Below are 16002 nucleotides of genomic sequence, written 5' to 3'. Positions count from 1 at the left end.
TTTACTATGCATATAGTAAAATTAATTGAACATATTTTATATCTTATTATATTTTTTATTGTGATAAATATTAATCAGAGAAACTCATAAAATTCCAATACCATATTGTCCCACGATTATCATGATTTTTAGAGTAAATTCTAAGAGAAAATTCTCTCTATGTAAAAATTAAAATGTATTAAAAAAAGAAAGCTTATGGACAAAAAAAACTGTTAATATCAAAAGGAGGAAGTAAATCCGCAAATAAACATTTGCGACACTTTTAATGCAACCTGTATGCACATGACGATACGAAAAAAAAGATACTGAGAAAGCGGAAGCGCGAAAGGCGAGGAGCTTTTTTTCAATGCGCGACGGGCGGAAACGTAAGCTCGCTTAGGAACGGTGTCTCTGTTTCTCGGAAAGTGTCACGAGACACCTTGCAGCCAGGGGCTTTCATAAAAATCTACTGTGTCGCAGAGGAAAACGGAGCGCGTTGTCGTCGCACGTTCACAAAGTGAGACGACGCTCGAGTTTCCCGTACTTTTCGAATGCTCGACGAATGAGGACGCGCGCGCAAAGTACAACGATCGTATGCATCGGCGGATGCAAACACCTGCACCGAAACTTTCGCGAGAGCAAGAGAATGGAAATTTCAGGTCGATCTCCTTCTCACCTGCGGCTTACAGTTCTGAAGTACCTACTAAAGTGAAACTTCTAAACCTCTTCTCGTATAAATTTCAGATTTTGTGGCTTCATTTTGCCGAGAAGCAAACCGCAAATTTTACTAAACTACCTAGATCGGAATTATTTAAATCGAAGTTCTCGTCCTGCTACGGCTTGTATATCATTGATAGATTCTCGAACATTTCTCGCTAACTTTTCGAAAAACCCGTATTGTAATTTTAAATATATTTTTATATCTCTGAATCTCGCAATTCTTGACACTCAACTCGAAAGCTCTTCAATCAGTCGAATTTAAAAATTATCGACACTCCATATATTTTCGTTAAACAAAAATTAAAATTAACTTGATAAAATTAATCAAAAAACTTCTCGTTGATATGACAGAAACGCAACGCTTCATTTGCAAATATGATTAATGATATTACAGCTTTGAAGTGCCATTTAATTGTCTGTAACTATCAATATTCCTAATTCTAAAAATACAGTTGATTGGGGTCGAACAACGATGAGGCGGTAATTCTGTAAATACTCCACGTGACACTTTACAAATGTATTCGTGATGTCACACGGCCTCTGCGAGGAAAAACTTTAACTTTAAATAGAGGCAATCGGACGAATGTTAAAAATATTGCCGATAGCAATTATTTAAGGATATGGAAGAGGATATTTTGACATGATCGCATAGAATTCCCTAGACCTTGCGTCCTGTTATTGTCGTCTAGAAACAACGTCAGAAATTCTATGGAACTCTACGCGTCCAGGAATATACTCGTGGGATGCGTCTATCTATACGTAGACACGCACGCATATGCGTGTATATGTATGTGTGTCTGTATGTATATATATATATATATATATATATATATATATATATATATATATACACATATGTGCTACGATGCGTTACGGCGATAATTTAACCGTGTCAGAATTCTAGTGGCTATAAAATACGTATACGCGAAAATATCTCGTAGGTGTCTACCGATCGGACGAAACCATAAACAACAATCGCTTATTTCAACGGCGTTCATTGTACAATACATACAATACATATACTGTGTCAATCAATCAATCGGTATGCTCGCGCATGTTTTCTCGTTTATCTTAAACAAGCTAAATTGATAATACGCGCGTAGAACATGTAAATATTGTCGAACCTGCTAATTGAACATCAGATAAGTTTTAGAATCGTCGGAAATCTTTTTAGACAACGCTTTTGAAAAATTACCTCTCTGACAAATATAAAACATTATTGCAATCCCCGAAAATTCTTTTAGGATCTTACGAAGTTTTTATCTGACAGCTAATTAACGAGAGTAATGAGGCTTCCTAAGACAACTGAGGGTTCCGTATTTTTTACTAAGATACAAATCTTTTATCCGATGGCCAATTAATACAAAGTGTAATATAGACCTGAGATAATTAGTTGTTCAATCTCTCTTTTTTACACTTTAAATTCTGTCCATCTTAGTTTAATGAAGTTTCGTCGCGAATTATTCTTGCTCGAAGCGGCTTTCATCCGTCGCGTCCGCATGCGCGCTATCTCGACCTGCCCACATGTGTTTGATTAACCCCGGGGGAGTAGTTCACTGATAAGCCGTGACATACACAGCCAGAAAAAAAAAACAATTCCATCAACGTGAGGGTGACGCGCGAACGTCACTTCGCAGCTCGCTCACAACGTTGCTTTCAACATGCGGTTTTCGCGCGCTTCGCCATAGTGATGACGTTATGTTTGTACAAAAAATAAATAAATAAAAAAATTGAAATAAAAAGGAAAAGGAAAAAGTGAAAAAAAAGTAACGTCTCGCTGGACATCGAAATGGAAAATATCTCCTGATTTACGAGCCCTCGGCGTAACCGGCAACTACCTAGAACGTTCGTCATTCTGTCAATGGTACGGCTGCCCTGTGGCGATAGTCTTGCATATACAACACTGCATTTAGTTATAAACTCATGAGATCCAGAATCTAGAAGTTGTTCGAATGAAAGTGTTAAACATGACGTATAAAAAAAAGATCCTGATATTTCTAACACGCAAACAAAAAAATTTTATAATTTTTAAAATAACTGTAGAATCTTAGGAATACAAACTTAATTTCTTTTTAATATACAGAAATTAATTATCGTCCAAGAAAATTTATCTAAAAGGAAGAAAAAGATTTTTGAAGAATATATGTATATAATAATACTTGTGATACTGATAGAGAACAACTGGTATAATTTTTGTCCTTATTTTTCATGTACCATATAATGTAATAATAAATTATAATAATTAAATATATGTACATATATTTAATTATTATAAATATATTCTAATCTTTTTCATTTCTTTTTTAAAAGAATTAGTCGCCGTCGAGAATAAATGAGCTTAAGGGTATCATATTTTGTTCCAATCTCTGTTTGCATATATACGATCTCAGAAAGCAATTCTTGAAAATGAGAGCCCCCGTGTTTTTGATGCACGCCTTCGTTAGATCGGTTCTTAACACCTCTCGCGAAGCGACAGATTGAATCTCGAGAGAAGAGAGAAAAAAGAGACCGAAAGGGTCAGATATTTATGAGGTGGTTCTACCATCGGCGCAACCATCGGATATTAATGTATTCCCTTTAAAAAGAAAGATCGATCGACCTGATCTCGGCCGGTTCCACCGATTTTAACATGATGGAAGATAAAGGACTACAACGGGTTAATTAGAATCGATTGAGAATAGACATATTTCGAGTTTTTTCTCGCAATCATACTTTTGTAGTGCTGCTATGTTTCATAAAGAAAAAAAATTGTGCCCTATTATATGTATAGAGTGCTTCAAAACTGCTCGATAATTTTTATATATTAAAAAGAATAGTCTTTATTTTAATTTTAGTGATGAAACTAAAATAGTTATCGAATTATTCAATAAATAAGAATTAAATACTTTTAATAAAACTATTATAATACTAAATCTAATTTTCTCAGCTAAATATAGAAGATATGCAATATTTATTTTCTTAAGAGATTTGCACATACATACATATAAATAACAAGAATTATTTCACGCGTTAATTGCAACATATATTTAAAAATTTAATAAATTGAATTAATGTTTAAAACAATTTATTGACTATTAGAAAAAAGGAAAAAATAAAGCGTTCTCTCGTTAAAAAAATAGAAAAGAAGTATCAGCCAGCGATTTTTGTTTCATAGAAATAAACCATGACTTGGTAACTTTCCATATGGCCGCCGAGCTTGCCCGCGAGAAGTATTCGGCCCTCTTGGTATTACGGTAGCGGTCTGTTAGCGATAATTTACATGGGATATTGGCGTGATCTAATTCGGGCGCGTTCTGGCAGCCGACGGATGGACGACCGTGTCACGTTCGATTATATCCAGAAGGACCGCGCTCCGTAACTATGAGCTTGCGAACCTTAAATGAAGTGTTAGTTGACGCGACGAGCCGTCGATCTAGATTACTTGGTCTCGACACGGTCTTCACTCTGACGTTTGAAGGCCTGAACGGCCCTTCGGCGTAGAATGACGTCGAAAAATTATATTAAGGCAAAATATACATCTCAAAATACAAAATTATGAAATGATCAAAAAAAAAAGAAGATTCTCGTATTAAATATTACAAATCTCACCGCGTCCAACTTTCTTAATAAAAAAAATTTTCTCCGCATTTTTAGCATAATATAACAATATAAATATAATATAACAATATTAAATCCTCGTGCAGATAGATAGCATAAAATTTAAAATTTATGCAGCTTAATTTATGCAGCTCACACATATAAGTAAAAATACGAAATGTAATTTTATTGAAAAAATATACAGGGTTTGTCCGGAAAGTAATGCGTTGCATTTTTTTAAAAAAGAATTTATTGATCGCATAGGTAAAACAACTTAAAATTGTTCGAAGTATGACCCTTCTGCGTCAATACATTTTTGCCAACGCGATTTCCATGCGTCATAAGATTTCTGGAACTCCTTGACTGGGATGCTGTTCAGGGAGGCCGTCGAAGTAGCTTGTACGTTGTCAACCGACTCGAGCTGTTGTCCTTTGAGCTCCCTTTTCAGCCGAGGAAATAAAAAAAAGTCCGCCGGGGCCAAGTCGGGACTGTAGGGCGGCTGCGGCACCGTTGCCACACCGATCCGGGTCAGGTAGGCCGTAATAACAAAGGCGGTGTGAGCCGGCGCGTTGTCGTGATGGAGTTTCCATGAAGAATCTTCCGATACAATCTCGTGAACAATCGTTTTCGGCAAGTTCAATAATTCCGACATTAAGCGAACATTCATTCGACGGTCTGAATTCAATAATTGGCGCACACGAGTCACATTGTCGTCCGTTCGCGATGTTGACGGGCGTCCTGCGCGGGCCTCGTCGGCGACCTCCTTCCGACCTTCTCTAAACATCTTGTGCCATCTGTTTGACTGCGATTTGGAAAGGCAATCGTCCCCGAAAACTTTCTTGAGCATTTCAAAAGTTTCCAGCGGCGTCTTGTCCAGCTTCACGCAAAACTTTATCGCATAGCGTTGCTCTATCGTTCTTTCCATCACAAGTTCGACTCGACCACTAAGCAGAGGTTCACAGAATAAGCCGTCCTAACCCTCCAAGCGCATGGAAATAATTGAGCGACCTACCGTTGGAAAGCTAAGGGTACCCCCCTTCCTCCCCAACCGGTCCCATCGCTCTGCGATGTATAGTCGCGTCACAAAAAAATGCGACGCATTACTTTCCGGACAAACCCTGTATGTATAACTATTTTCTATTCCACAAAAAAACAGATTTGTCGCAGCAATTTAGAGATATCCGTATAGCGAAATAATTGTCGCGAAAATTACAGAATAATGTGCTTTATTTTGCGACCCTACAACGTTCCCCTCACTTGACAAACGTTTTAGCGGCCATTCTGGTTTACTGTCAGCGGTACGAATTAACACTCGAGCTACCGCCGTTCGTTTATCGTCGACTGTGAATCATCGAGATGTCACACTTTTATTCCTGCGAGGAATATAAACGCGATAATTATTTCGCTAAATATAATTCAATTCTGCGTTAAATCGGGTAAAGGAAATTCCTGTAATTTAGTAGGTACGAAATGTGTATAATTAATTATCGTTACTTTTGCTCTTCATTAAACATCTGATATGGCGTGACAATACCTTAAAAAAAATTCTTTCTTTCATATCATATATTTCATAATTATGCAAAATGTATATTTCATTATGAAACTGCATGAAATGCAAGATTCAAACAAGGCATTATATATCATTTGCATCTCATCAACTCGTTAGCAGACTCGATCATATCATCAAATCGTGATGTGTAAATAAGTGTGCGAAATTTTCTGCGAGATCAATCGGACGTCTACGCGATCGCGCGGATTCCTCGTATTCGCGAAGATCGCCTCGCTTCAAAGTAACACAGAAAGACGGTACCAAGAGTGAAAAGCGAACCTCCGAAATATTTTCTCCGAGTTCGTTTGCACACGCTCTCGTCGGCTGGGACGCAATTTCCACGTTTCAAAGAGCCAGAAGAAATTCTGGCCTGCTGATAGGAACAGAGAGTTGGTGAAACCAAATATGTATTTCGCAGCTGCTTTGATCACCTTCGCGGTGAAAACGCCTACAGCAAACGAAGGAAGACCAACGAAGTCGACGAAAAACGCGAAGGCCCGCTCTCTTTTCCGTCTCCATGCAATTTTTCCTTCTTTTTCTCGCTTTTTTTCTCGAAAACCCACGAATCTATGTGTATGTGAATGTACGTATGTATAAGTACATCGTTGTGTATGTACCTTTGCTTTTCTAAAGGCGATGCAAACACTCGAACGAGAAGGACGATTCGTTCTTTTTTAACTGTCAGGATAATTAATGCCGATCCTGCGTGAGAATTACTGGTTCGTAGCTATTTTTAAAGACATAGAGGATTCCCGGGCAACGAAAATAAGGAATAACACGACATCAACACAGCATACCGAGTGATTAAACATTTCCGGTACGTGTACGTTTGAGCAGGAATAATTACAACTTTTATCTCTCTCCTCACGAGCAAAGAATAAATCATATCTCGAGGAAAATGATATGACGTAAAAAGATGATAAACTATACGCGTGAAAAGATATTCCCATTTATAATAGAATATTAATGAAGGAAGGCACGAGTCAATAGATTAAAAGTGAAAAGTCAAATTTTAAAACGTTATCTTTTTTCGATGCTAAAAGATATTCTGATTTATTAATATCTATTAAATAGGTATATGACTCCCTATAGGTATATTTATATATATTACGAAAATCACAAAACGACCACATATCAAAAACAAAATGCAACATTATTGAAAATTTAAAAAAATAATTCAATAAATTTCAAAAAATTCTCATATCTTTCTTTCATTTAAAAAAGTATAATTTTTTTACCTCCGCATATATGTATATATAAATCTGATGTAAAAATTAGAATAACACATCATAACTGATGTTCGAATAACGATAAAAATTTATACTTAAAAGTATATCCTTCTTCACCCTTACAATCTATTACAATTATCCAGTTGTCGAAAATAAATGGGCATCACTCGCCAACGAAAACATTTTTAGTGAGTTATATTTTGTCGTTGTTTGCAAATATTCAGCTTGATTGAAGGATATTCTGTGCACGCAGCTAAAAATATACCCACGTGTATTCCCGCTGGCGAACTAACTTATCTGAATAAAAAAAATACCGTGTTATTTTGATGTAAAATTTAGTATATAAGTCATACAATATTCGTTCTTTTTATATACCGCTCGTAAATGTCATGCGTGCCGGTAAATCTGTTTCAAACACAACCAATTGTAACTTTATTATTACTTTTCCGAACTGCGCATTTTTACAAAAGATTCTTATATTATAAATATATGTATATTTTAGAAGCAGATTTTTTTTTGACATATATGTATACGTGATTAACTTTTCCTCAGCGAAAGTTTTCGAAATAGAATAATGACAAAGATGTTTTGCTTTCTTTCATACAAAGCTTTATTTAGAAAAAATCTAATATTGTGCATTAAAGAAAACATATCTTGATTGATGCGAAATAATAAGTGTTGACAATGAATAAATTTCTTTTTATGTAAAAAATTGCTAGAAAACATATGTAAATGATATATAAGCCAAATAGTGAAATTAATACGTTCGAATCGTACATCGGATAGAGTTTTTATACATACATATTGCATCATCGACTCGAATAAAAACAGATCAATAGTCGATTCTGGTATATATTCGAACAAATATCGTTTTCAAACGTACAAGATAAATGGCCCAAGTTTTAATAGCATTGAAATAGCCACAGGAAAAAACCCGAATTTATGAACCTCCGGAAGGATTTAATTTATTTAAATTTTAGATTGGTAAGCCAGGTTTAAATCCTGATTTACCACATGGCTTTTCTTGTAACGTGTACATGCGCACTTACCCTCTAGGCTTAAGAGAACTGTTATCACGAATGTGCGAGTTTTATACGTGTATAACCGTAAAAAAACCAATAAACTGTGCAAAATATTTCGCGTCATGAAAAAATTGATTTAAAAAATGGCCTAAGCTTTTACAAAACAGTCTTTCATTTATAATCGTCGTTAATTTTATGCATATGATAATCCAAAAAATATATTTATGTACAATTATACAATAATTTGTTATAAACAAATTAATCTTTTTATAACGCCATAAAGTTATGCATAAAGGCAAAATTAGTCGTGTTGTAAATAAAAAATAATATATTAATGATATTTTATATAATTATTTATGTAGAAAAAAAATGAGATTTTAATTTTAATTTTTTTCCTTCTGTTTAATATTCACTATATTTTTTTTCTCTGCAACTAATGTTTAAAACATTAGCTAATCGAATATGAAAAAAGAACAAGGATATATCATGCATATACATTATACAATAGATAATAAAAAGCTTGTAACGGTATATATCCCTGGATTATCTGAAAACTTTCGCGATCGGGTCGCAGTTCAAGCGCTGAGAAAACATGTTTCGAACATAAACCCATTAATCATCGAAGTGGAAGGAGGCACCGATGACTGATGAGATACTTAACTTAACTCGCATCTAGATGGATTGAAGATGACTAACGCTAAAAAGAAGAACCGATCGACTTAGTTTCCAACAATAGTCCTTGCATCCGCATACGTCATCCGATCTGAATAATTTTATATAGATACTCGCGTATAATGCATAAAGGAAATGGAGTATTGAAAAATCTAAAAGTAAGATCTATATAATTTCCGCCTAATATATCTAAAGTAATACGCATATAAAATTCAAAATACGAGCGTAATAAGCGTAATCCATAAAATTAAATTAAATTTTATGTTTAACATAAAACATTTGTCTCTATTTTTCAATCTCTTTTTCCTACGGCGAAAAAATTAATGGCCTTTCTCTATTTTTATCTTTCTATTCCTATCTGTGCCTATACACTATACACACAAAGCGCTTTCGCTGGAAGGGTATTGAGCGCTTGTATCGCGATAGGCGCACTTTCTCTAGAAAAGATTTAACGCGTTATATGCGCAGACAGCGAGGTTTATTCGTCTCTCTTTCTCTCTCTCTCTCTCTCCGCAAAGTTAAGTAATTGGAAGGCCCAGCTCTGGTGATTTATCACCGACTTCTTGACGCACGAAAGGGCGCAGGGTTAGAGAGGAGGCTGGCTCCTCAAGCAGAGATTGTTCCCGCGTTGACCAATGATCGATCGTTCTGATAGATGCAACGCGTATTGCGAGCAGCCGCACGTTGCGGGCCTTTGCTGGACGGTGATTAAGTGATTTCCGTAAGAAAAATTGCGAAACGAATCTAGCGGGATGTCGGCCTAACTCCTCTATATAAGAGAGTATCTTACTCGGCGGTCTTTGATGTTGCATCGAAACATTCTAGTCTGTCATTCCACTTTGATTCCAGGTCAAAACGATATCAAGAAGCTGCGCAGGGAAAACGAGCAACTACGTAGGGAAATATGGAGCCTCAGGGATGAATACGACAAGCTCGAGGAAATTCTGAAGAGACAGAAAAATCACGACGAAAGCGAAGAGTACGAGGTGGGTGGACTATCAATTTTTTAATTGCGTATTAATAGAAAAGTGCGATGATGAATCTCTAACAAAAAAATCTCATCTTTTTACGTTTTTCAAAAAATGTTGTACTGAAAAATTTTATTAAATTCGAATAAATATTTATTTCAATACTGCCTTATAAATAATTTATTTGAAACTAATAATATTGATTTGATGTAAAAAATATTTATTTGATATAAGAAAATCTTTTTCAAAACAGATAAATATTTTATTTGTCCGAAATAAATGATTTATTAGGTAGTATTGAAATAAATATTTATGAATTTAATAATTGTTTTTCAGTGTACATAATTTTTAATTGAAATAAAAACCTATTATCACAAATAAAATAATCGGTACGATAAAAGAAATAAGAATATGTCGAAAATTGCGTTAAAATTGCAGGATCGCTCCGAGGAGGATGACGGCCCGCAGTCGGACTTTTCCGGCGACGAGGACGAGGATAACGAGAAGACGGCCGACGATTTTAACCAGGAGGAGCAGTTAGAAAACGTGGAGAATCAAAAGATCTCTTCCGAGAAGATGAGCAGTAGTCTGCATCGGCTTCACGTGGAGTTCGACGATCTGTCGGTCGTCGACGAAGAGGAAGAACCAAAGAGGGATAAGGAGAGAAAGGATACGACCCCGTCGGACGAGGGCCAGAGGAACGAGGCCACTCGACACCCACCCCCGTCGATCCTCGGCCCCCGGCAACTTCACGATAACATCCCGTTTTATCCGGCCACGTACGAACCAACGAGTAGTTTTAGCGGAACCAGTTATTACACCGAGTGCCCGTTCGAGTTCGGTCCGAGTACGGTCGATTTAATGCTGGCCGCGGATACGTCCGCCTTATTGGTTTCGCCTTGCTCGGGATTACAGTCTGATCCATTGATCCCGCCGGTCGGCCTGAATGCCGATCTGGATCGGGTGGCTGATCCAATGTTACCTCAAATTCACGTTCCGCCCGTCGGTTGGCAGAACGACGTGGTTCCTCAAAAACAGCTGCCGATTTATACAGGCACGAGCGTCGCTCCTATCGCGTCGGTAACAAGGATGCAAATGATGGGAAAATCGGATTCACACTCGGAACATCAGAAAATGATTCCTTTCATTGGAAAATTCGACATCCTCCGATGCTTTTAGCTTGTCGAGGAGAAGGAATGTAAGTACGAGGCAACCCGCAAAATTCCAACCCATGTCAGCTATTCAAGATTCGCGAACGCAGCTTTCAAGTTCTGAAGAAACGCTGGGCAAGAACATTTGGAACGTCACCGCGAATTTTACCGATAAAATGCAAGCAATGATGAACGGAGAAAAAGATATGCCAAATTCGCGAATTAAATCAAGATATGGAAGAAACTACTATTGTAGCGTCTACGGTGCCCGAAAAACCGAAACATTTTTTCGCACCGCTGTCTTTCAAATTGAAAAAACAAGAGGAAGAATCGCCGACCGCGAGTATAAGTCATTTTGGAACCGGAACCAGCTCGAGCAGCGGCAAAACAGCTTCTACAATCATTTCCAGGACCAATCCTTTCGCGCAAAAAGGTTCGGCAGATATTTATGTAAACGGCGCGATACCTTGCGAGGATGAGACTAAAAATGATTCGAAGACATTCCTGAGCACCGATAATTTCTTGATCGCGGACAACAGAAGCGCTCAATTGACGAAATCGGTATCGTGTCAAGATCTTTCAAGCGATTCTCAGAGTATAGAGCAACAATTAAAATTAAATCACATCGAATCTCAGATGTTTACAAAAAGCGACAATGCTCTGGACAATATGACAAACAATTCCGATAAACCGTACAAGAGTCATCTAAATGTGACATTGAAAGTACCACGAGTCGAGCAAACACCGAGCCCGGAGACGCCGGAGGTTCCCAACTTACCCTCGATAGACTACCGTCTCTTCAGGAATCCCTTTCTGAGAAACTTAGACAAGATCTGTCCCAGCTATCAAGTAGAGCCGAAACCTCCTTCTACCACCAAGCCACTCTCTATTCAAGTAAATGACGATGGCTTCGCTTATCAATATCCGCCGGCTTACGGTCGAGGGGTTCACTTCAACGAGAAGTTTCGAACTACGCATTTGCCGGATCAGAATCGATTGCTGATACCCGGCGATCAACTGATGAGCGGCAAGCAGGACATCCAAGTGACTTCCTTCGAGAAACCAAGTCCTTGCACTTTGATACCGTCCGCGACTCCGTACGATCTGACGACTCTAAGGAGATTGAACGCAAATCGATATCTTCAAAGTCAGAATTTATACCAAAACGTTCCGTTTATACCGCGAGGTCAATTTTATCCGAGAAGAGGCGAAATGTTGTACTACGACAACGTCGCGACGAAAGTGCCGGCGCAAACGCAAACGTCGCTCGACGGTGACTCGCATCACGAGGACGAGGAAACGATCAGCGCACCAAATTCGCCAGGCGAAGAGAGACGGAAGAAGATCGCGAAGAGGGATAAGATTCTAGTCAAGGATCAAAGACCGCTATCGCCAGCGGCACAGAGAAGACTGAAGAAGCAGAGTAGCGCCACGTCGACGGATACGCTCGATTCGCCGGGAAAATTGACGCGAAAGAAACCGAGAAAATTGAGCACGACGACCATGTCTGACGCGCAAGAGGACAAGAATGAGAGCAGATCGTCGTCCTCGGGACAAGATTCGCCGCGCAAGGATCAGAACCGACGGATATCCACCTATATTAATCCTAAGAGACGACCGTCTCAAACGTCCTTGAAGACATCGAGGAGCGGAAGTGTGGACGCGTCCAAGGAGAAAACGGATGGCGCCGCGCCGAATTTAGAGCGTGAAAGGACGAACTCGGTCAGTAGTCGGGAAATTGCCAGTGTGAAACCTCGCAAGACTAGTACTAGTAGTGGTAATGTGCCATGGTGCGCGTGCTGGGGAAACGGCTGCATTTAATCGCAGTTATTACATCTCATTCAGGGATGAAACTATAGAGAAGCAGATACAAAGTGCAAAGTATGAAACGCTGATTAATTTCGATATTAAAAGCCAAATGTCAATAATTCTACAATTAGCATTAATTGTTATTCAAACATTATCATTAATTTTGTGATTAATTTCGCTCGCATAAAATTAATCATTATGCTTAAAAAAATTATAGAGTAATATATAAATAGATATTTAAAAATACTATAAATATTAGTATAAATAATTTAGATGAAACTATATTATATTACTTCATATATTACTCGAGAATTTAATGCGACAGATGCGTAGACTGACCTACTCAAATTTTACCTGAATGTCTTTCGATATTTTGATTTCGTACGCATTTCGCGAAATATTAAAACGAGAAGCTATCACTGCGGACCGAATGCGTTGATCCTTATTTATTTAAGACAGCTGCAATTTCTGTCAACAACGGGAGGTTCTTGCTACTTTCTGGTCCTCGACCGGCAGAGGGCTGGGTCGACTGAATAATTCGGAGGACAAATACCAAAGGGAAATGCTGATGGGTCGCGGAATGAATTCAGGAAGGAAGACTTCAACCTCCCACTGGTGTAAGGAGATACCGCTATCGTAGCCAGGTCGTAAAACAAGCACAGACAGCGGTAGTACTGTGGCGGCAGTACTGTCGCCGGGGTGACAGTTGTATCTAAACTAGTTCTGCCAAGAGACCATGAAGGCAACCCTGCATCTTCTCTTAAGGTAAATTTGCTGGGGTTAGCGAGCGTAAGCTTGTCCTAAACACGCGTGCGAATAATGGTACGAGTTCTCGAATTATATATGTAGCTCTCTCTAACAGCGATAATTCTACGATTAAATTTCTTAAACATAAAAGTCTGAAATATATTCAAAATATTAAATAAAATTTTTTTTTTATATTTTTATGTTAATGTGCTTTATACGAGAGTCTATTAATTTTATTTGTCGCAAAAAATGTGTACGATTTAAGATTAATCTCTATTTTAGAAAATTATTATTATTTAATTATCGTTTGCTCTCTAATTGTTGTGCATTAATTATTAGTTATAAATGTATTATTATTGTATAAACTGTAAAATTGAATTGTATACGAAATAACATTTCTAGTCATTCATTATAGTCATGCGGTTTGTCAATGTCTTAATTTATATAATTATATATAATATTAAAAAAAAAACAATTAGCAATATTCTGGCAATGAGTATTCCATGCATTTATAGACAAACTAACTTTTAAAATAATAATGTTGAAATAATAAAAAAAGTGTATATATAAAAATAATTGCGTGTCGCATTGAATTAGTATGTAACACACAATATTTGTATATTTTGATAATTAATTTATATAGAGACATTTTATGTTTTTAAAGTAGTTTGTAATATCTATGAAATTTTACGTATATCTCAACACACGCTCTTAGAAAGAGCTAAACTTTTATTAAGTTTTATTTTAAATGCATGTGTTATGCATTGTACTTTTATACTTTCCATTCTAAAATACAACATGGATTTTGTATTTGAAATTATTATTCTATATATCCCCCAACGACTATTAAGTAATATTCCTTGCTTACGTCCCTGCAAATCATTGATTATTCGGTTGCATGAAATTTATTAACGGCCCAAAAGATACAAGAGAAACTGACCGGTAAAGTTTGTGATTATCTCTTCGCGAAAACTTCTCCGTCTTGTTATTCGTCGTTCAATTACACACGAAAATGAAGAGAGAAAGATACGAGAAACGGGAGATACCATTATGCCTTTCAGATTTTACGAAACTTCAGAAAAACGTAATTAAGATTCAATATAAATAAGATAATCATCGTCCTATATTTTCAAATAATCATCACGCGAATGAATTTTTAAAATTCTTATTTATATATTCGATTTGATTTTATTTTTGCATCTTTAACAAACATACATATAATTGTTATATTCGTCATAAATTTAATTCTCTGTACACACACACACACGCACGCATAACTATAATCTTTTAGAATTATTCTAAAATTTATAAATTTTTATGATTTTTTATTTTTTAAAATTATTAATTTTCATATATGTTTCTCAAAATTGTTTAATAACTCCACTTTAAATCAAAATAAAGAAGTCTTTTAAATATAAAAAATATTTCTTCAGTATATTCATATGCGTGTACTGCAAAATTTCAGCAACAGATGTACAAGAATAATATTTTCTGACATTACGAGCACTTATCCTACATTTCTTCAATCCATACTGTAACATCTGGCGATATATTTGGCGCACTTACGAACATGCGGAAGTATCAACTCATTTAATTATCGCGAACGTCCGTGGTAGACGTCCGTGAGAGTCGCGAATAGCAGCAGCGAATTTAAATAAAAAAATGTCTACGTCATTTCTCTCTCTCTCGAGCGAGCGAATCCTTTTGCGAGAAACTGTGGGAAGAGTCGGTTGGGTCGTGTACGAGTGCCAACGATGAGGGCAGCAAGGAAGATTGCAGGTGCAATTAAAATGCAAATCATCCCTTTTCCCGCGACCCATCCGCTAGACCATCTTTCCAGGAGGTCTCTGGTCCTCTCTCGCAACCCTACACTATAATGGTAACGCCGTCACCGATTAACTTGAAACTAGTTTAGAAGCGACTCGACTCAGTTCGGCTCCCCGCACTCGGCTATACGAAACCGCACACAAAGAGCGAGAACAAAACTCGGTCCCTCTCTCAGTCCCTCTTTCTCTCAAAGTGCCACGTAAATGGAAGATGGTATACGCTAATACGGTCTAACATCATTTGCAAATGTCACTGCGAGACGTGCTCCCGGCATCCAACACGAGATACGTGAGAGGTTCATCTTATCAAGGGCGAAACAGACTTCGTGCTACGACGAATATAGAGATTATAATAGAGGTCTCTAAGATTGTCTTAATGTTATATATGTGTGTCAAGGAATTCGTTAATCCGGATCGATTATTCGTAACACGCGGACGCGCAAAGTAATTACAACTAAATTATTTCAAAATGCAGAATAAAAGTAATAATGTCAAATCGTTATCTTAGTATCTTAAAATGTACTAGAGAAAAGATAATAGGAATATATTTCCGTTTATTATCTTTAATTCATATAATTAATCGTTCAAATTAATGAATTATATCATTATTTTAAATGTTTTGAATTTCTATACATGTAACTAATAAAAATGCATGTATCATATATGTATCGTTTCAAATCAATTTCAAAACACATTCAAAATTTTTATATATTTTTTTTAAGAAAATCATCAAATTTAACGTCTCAAATTTTTA

The 16002-nt window shown here is 36.8% G+C and overlaps 2 protein-coding genes across 5 annotated transcripts in view; one reads left to right on the top strand and one right to left on the bottom strand.

The window, feature by feature from the left end:
• Positions 1-13951, top strand: part of LOC114943353 (uncharacterized) — a 35627-nt gene extending 21676 nt beyond the window's left edge. Inside the window, 4 exon segments of the mRNA XM_029318929.2 lie at positions 9597-9733; positions 10154-10858; positions 10860-11089; positions 11091-13951. Of these exon segments, the coding sequence (XP_029174762.2) occupies positions 9597-9733; positions 10154-10858; positions 10860-11089; positions 11091-12687 (2669 nt within the window). The 3' untranslated portion in view covers positions 12688-13951.
• Positions 1-16002, bottom strand: part of Ror (tyrosine-protein kinase transmembrane receptor Ror) — a 275303-nt gene that overhangs the window by 208229 nt on the left and 51072 nt on the right. The window lies entirely within an intron of this gene.

The sequence above is a fragment of the Nylanderia fulva genome, unplaced genomic scaffold (genome assembly GCF_048542155.1).
Source record: "Nylanderia fulva isolate GAGA-0341 unplaced genomic scaffold, ASM4854215v1 Scaffold33, whole genome shotgun sequence".
In the NCBI taxonomy this organism is placed as follows: domain Eukaryota; kingdom Metazoa; phylum Arthropoda; class Insecta; order Hymenoptera; family Formicidae; genus Nylanderia; species Nylanderia fulva.
This window is presented reverse-complemented; position numbering and strand designations above follow the sequence as displayed.